This window comes from Acanthamoeba castellanii, assembly GCF_000313135.1.
Source record: "Acanthamoeba castellanii str. Neff unplaced genomic scaffold scf7180000084693, whole genome shotgun sequence".
Classification (NCBI taxonomy): domain Eukaryota; phylum Discosea; order Longamoebia; family Acanthamoebidae; genus Acanthamoeba; species Acanthamoeba castellanii.
In genome coordinates this window covers 68,692-73,602 of record NW_004457616.1, presented here as the reverse complement: position 1 = coordinate 73,602, position 4,911 = coordinate 68,692, and the positions used below count along the sequence as shown (strand labels likewise).

General features: G+C 56.2%; 3 protein-coding genes across 3 annotated transcripts; 1 reads left to right on the top strand and 2 right to left on the bottom strand.

The window, feature by feature from the left end:
- Window positions 1–482: 482 nt before the first annotated feature.
- On the bottom strand, window positions 483–2,241 carry ACA1_126460 (uncharacterized protein; the record flags this gene model as incomplete). Its single annotated transcript, XM_004348649.1, has 9 exons — window positions 483–554; window positions 682–851; window positions 931–1,076; window positions 1,150–1,241; window positions 1,322–1,437; window positions 1,526–1,628; window positions 1,724–1,794; window positions 1,860–1,990; window positions 2,099–2,241. The coding sequence occupies 9 exons, from the start codon at window positions 2,239–2,241 to the stop codon at window positions 483–485; spliced, it is 1,044 nt and encodes a 347-aa protein (XP_004348699.1).
- Window positions 2,242–3,041: 800 nt separating this feature from the next.
- On the bottom strand, window positions 3,042–3,379 carry ACA1_126450 (uncharacterized protein; the record flags this gene model as incomplete). Its single annotated transcript, XM_004348648.1, has 2 exons — window positions 3,042–3,238; window positions 3,274–3,379. The coding sequence occupies 2 exons, from the start codon at window positions 3,377–3,379 to the stop codon at window positions 3,042–3,044; spliced, it is 303 nt and encodes a 100-aa protein (XP_004348698.1).
- A 479-nt stretch (window positions 3,380–3,858) lies between these two features.
- On the top strand, window positions 3,859–4,802 carry ACA1_126440 (glutaredoxin, putative; the record flags this gene model as incomplete). The annotated part of the gene is made up of 4 exons (XM_004348647.1): window positions 3,859–3,867; window positions 4,049–4,412; window positions 4,499–4,565; window positions 4,667–4,802. The coding sequence occupies 4 exons, from the start codon at window positions 3,859–3,861 to the stop codon at window positions 4,800–4,802; spliced, it is 576 nt and encodes a 191-aa protein (XP_004348697.1).
- Between the last annotated feature and the right edge of the window lie 109 nt (window positions 4,803–4,911).

Sequence of the window (4,911 nt, the reverse complement as noted above, 5' to 3'; positions counted from 1 at the left end):
GTGAAGCCGCCCGATCTGGCTCTCCATTTCCTTCTCCGTTGCTTCCCTCTGCTTCGCCAGTTCTGTTTGCGCAAGGAGGAGGCGTGAGCTGAATGATCAGATAGACACACAGCACATGCTCAGATGATGGCGGTTGTGTACCGGGGTCGAAGTAGGGATCGACAGCGGCGGCGAGGGTGTCATCAAGGAAAGACACGACGGCGTGGTCCAGCCTGCTTCCGGTGTTCTTCATGTCGGGGCCACAGTTCACCTGAAGAGAGCACGAAATGGGGAAAACAGTGAGTGACCCCAAGCATCCGCTGGCGTCAAAGAGCAACGAACCTCCAAGATGATGGGATTGAGGTTCTCATCGACCAGGAAATCGAATCCGAACAGTTCGAAACAGTTGGGCAGAGGCATGAACGCGCTGAACTCACCTACACCATCACATCATCAGCACCAGTATACTTTGGCGCGGAGAAAAAGAAGCGAGGGAGCACAGGTCAGTTACCCCTGAAAGCCGCAAACGTCTCCTTGACGTTCACCTTGACTCGTTCCCAGATCGTCTTCACCGCCTGATGGTGGCGATGATCGTAACGCGTTAGCGGTTGACGCGAGCGCTCACACAAAGGCGAGGGGAAGGGGAAGGAGAAATCGTGCCTCTTCGCCCAGTTCTTTAACGAGCTCACTGAGTAGTCGCACGGTTGCGTCTTCGTCAAAGCCCGGGTGGTCCCTCTGCAGGCACGAGTTGGTGATGTGGCCGTAGAGGGAAAGCTCGGGCATGTCCTCTTCATCGGCCTTCCTGCGCTCCCTCTGGTTCTTCTTTCTGTTGGCCCTCTTTCTCGCGTTCTTTTGCGCCTTTTTGCTCAGCCCTGTCCATGAACGCCGGGCGTGTCGTCGCTATCATCAGCACACCGCCTTCGCGTGGAGCAAGAGAGCGAAGGCACTTACCGCTGGCGCCTTCCTTAGGCTCCTCCTCTTGAACCGACTCCGTCGGCTCAGCCACCGGGGCGTCTGGTTCCTTTGGTTTCTCGGGAATGATGTAGTCGTCCATGGCGATCAGCGCAATCACGTCCTCATGCACATACACCTTCAACCTGCGCAGCCGGCCCGGCAAGAGGGTCAGGCTCTAGACAGCATGGCACACACACGAAGGAAACTGCCCGGTACCTGCCGACGGCAAGAACGTGCACTCGGAGGTGGAACTTCTTTTTGTTGACGAGCAGCGGCTTCTCGACATACTTTTGCAGCACCCACTCGACCTGTTCGCCAGATCCAAGACGAAGATCATCAGCACACGTATTGGATTCGAATCGCATCACGTGATACCAGTGTAGCGTACCAGGTCCTTGTCCTTCATAACCGTCTCCTTGAGTTTCTTGAGGTTGTTAAGGATGATGATGCCTGCGGCCTTATCGCCCAGCGACGGCTTCAGAATCCACAACCCAGTCTTGCCGGCTGATCGCACCCGCACGGTGTGTGGGGTCAGTCATGGCGGTACTCTGTGCATCTGCATCGTTGGAGGGGGAAGAGGGGCGCCACGCACTCCGTTCTTTCTCCTCCTCGAAGGCCTCCCTGGCGTCGACCAAGCACCAGTCTACCTGCTCCGGGTTGATGTCCAGGATGACGGTCTTGGGCACGCACGGCACCTGTCTCGCACCGCCGCCCATCGGCGGGATCGCAGCGAAGTCAGTGCGCGCATCAAGGAGAAGAAACAAGAACAGGACGCAAACATAGTAAGTACCAGGGGCGAGCTGGGTCGCTTGCTACAATACTTCTTGAGGTAGAACGCGAGCTGTGCCTTTCGCGTGAGACCTGCCAGAACCAGCACAGGTGGTGGGTGACTGCAGGTGGCCGGGATGGAATAGGGGAATGCTCACCCTTGCGGAAGCAGTAGAAGTTGGCCATGAGGCGGCCCTTCAGCACGCGGTCCCAGTCGACGTTCTCGTAGACGTCCCATTGCACGTCCAACGCTTCGTCGGCCGCTGATTCGACGATGCGCCAGTCCTTCCTACAGTTGAATTATTAATTTGATTTAAATTGATTAGAATCATTACGAGATGAGATTTAATTCCCCTCGATTTAAAAATTCCGATTTCGCTGGGCAGATAAGGCGTACCGCTTCTGGAAAGCAAGCATGAGCCTCTGGTGCACGTACGTAGAGGGCTCATTGATGAACACGGCCCGCTGCAGCTGCAGTCCAGCTGATCCCGTTCCGCTACCCTCACCCAGCTCTTGGCTCGTAGGGTTCGTGCTCTCCATCCTCTTTCTCGCAGTGGAAGCACAACCCGAACCAACGTTTGCGCGAAGACCAAGATGCAAACGCAATCGATTTGCGAGGTTAGGTTTTGTGCAACCTGCCAGTTTCTTCATTTCCACTTCTTTTCTCCCTCTTGCCTTTTAGGTGCGCGAATGTTGAGGTCAGAGTTGAACGCGGAGAGCGGGCCACTCGGAGGAGTGCTGGGGAGGAGGTCTCCCACCTGGATCTGCTTGTCACTTATCTGGGTTGTGGTCGTGTGATCGTTCACAGTTCTGCGATGGATAACTGGTCCGGTTTGGACTGATTGGGACCCAATGCACATTCTTTGTGAAGAGGCTGTACAAGAGGAGCAGGGCGTATGAAGGTACACGATGCGATGTGATGACGTGGAGACATGGCGATATGGTGCTTGGAGAGGCCCGCTTATTGGGCTCTAGTGCTCGTACCACCCCGGGTGGGTGCCCCAGGTGGAGAAGAAGATGAGGAGAGGGAAGAAGACCAAGAAGAGAAAGAAGGAGGCGAAGCCGAGGGTTCTGGCCGTGGGTGAGGGAGATCTCAGGAAGCAGCAACCACACAGCCACGGAAACCAGCAGAAGAAGCCCATGATGAACCTGCAGAGCAGGACGAGAACGAGACGTCAGAAACAACTGTTCTATCTGTGAGGGAGAGAGAGAGAGAGCGAGATCGGATGAAGGCGAAGAACGCAGTCTTGATGACCCCGAGCGTGGGTTGGTGTATGTACAACTTATTTATTGGGGTATGGTACAAATTTGCCTATCAAATTTGCAGTTCTGTGTTTGCCTCATCCAGAGGAGGTCATGAGCTGACCAAAACAGAAGATGAACATGGAGGTGACCATAAGGAAGAAGAGCATGTACAGCACGATTGCCGGCACCACGTCCTCCTCGCCCCTTCGGAAGTAGTGGCCGGATCCCTCCCACGGATCGCGCCAGAATGCTCGTCCTGCTCCATCACACGTTGACACCAGCTTCAGCACGTCTGCAGCTCCTCAAAGACGAACGACGTGGGCTTACCTTCCCCATCGACGAAGCGATAGGCTCGGACCTCATCGCGAGGGTAGCTGGCCTGGTGGTATGACTGGTGGCCCATGGGTGCGGTCTCTACATAGGTGGTCGACATGATGCGCGCGGTGGGTTGGTCGGGCGTCTGACTGGCGACGTCGCACAAGGGGGGTGGGTGGCTGATACAGCAAGTGAGCGTTTTTGTTGTAAATGGGCGGGCAGCATTGCATTCAAATAGGTGGCTGCCCATTGGGCGCTCCAATCAGGGAGAGTTAGCGACCGGTGGGTTCCATCGGTTTTCTTTGCGAACCCGCCCTTTTCTCGGCACCTCGCTGGCGATCCTCAGTCGGCCGCGTGCCCCCAATCCTGCCACCATCGCTGAACGAACGCTCCATCACCTGCTCACCGTGAGTGTGGAGCGCTCTGAGCCAGATGAGGCTGTTTCGAAAGCTTTGGGAATGTTTCGCTGTTGGTAGATTTTGAGTTTCGTTTGAAACCCAAAAAGAAGTTAAAAAAATTAAAAAAAGGAAACGAAAAAAGGATACGAAATCCAGAGATCAAGAAAATCACACGTGGCCACAACAAATTACAAAGAAGATGCAAAAGGTACCTTTACGCCCTACGTTGGGCGCTGGGATGTGGAGCTTGAGCAATCAACGCTTCACATCCTCCGCAAACCGTTATCATCAAAATGCGATCGATTTTGATGATAACAATTGGCCTGACTTGCTCTATTTAGGCCACTTCCTCCCTTGCCATGCGTGGTGCCGTTCGCTCGACAGCGCAGCGTCGTCTCTTCTCGACGGCACTGAACCGCTCTCGCTCGGTGGTGACCTCCCGCGCCGCTCTCCTTTCGCTCCGCTCCGTCTCCTCGCCCTGCTCCTATGCCCCCATTGCTCCTCGCCAGCAGCGGTGGTACACCACCGACGACAACAAGGAGGTCGGCAGCGAGGTCGCCACCGACTCCGTGCAGGATGCCATCAAGAAGGTCCGTCTGAACTTCCTGCCACCCTCTCGGCCTGAAGCATTGACGCTAACCCGTGCCGTCCAGGTGGTCTCGGAGTACCCGTGCGTCGTCTTCATGAAGGGCACCCCCGATGCTCCCCAGTGCGGCTTCTCCAACGCCACCATCAAGGCCCTCAACACCGTGGGTACGGCCACCATCAAGGCCCTCCGTTTACGCGTCTCCGCGCTGCTGCGGTGGATGGAGTCGACTGACCATGTCACTGGCCGACAGGTGCCCACTACGAGGCCTTCGATGTCCTGCAGAGCGCTGAGCTGAGAGATGGCATCAAGAAGTTCACGTACGCTCAGCTGCCTCTTCTCTCAGCCCCTTACCAAAGAATTCACCTCGCTTGGGCCCATGACTCAAGCCTGCTCGGTGTGTGTGTGTGTGTGTGTGCAGTGACTGGCCGACGATCCCGCAGGTCTTCATCGGTGGCGAGTTCGTAGGCGGGTGTGACATCACCCTCCAGCACCTCCGCTCGGGCGAGCTCACCACCCTGCTCGAGAAGGCCAAGGCCCTCAAGTCCCAGCAGTGAATGGGGTTGAGCCGACGTTGGATGCCACACAGGCAAGCCGTCATCACCCCGTCGGTCTGCTGATGCGGGTGCGCCTTTCAATAAACGGAACGCTCTCTTTTACAGTGCA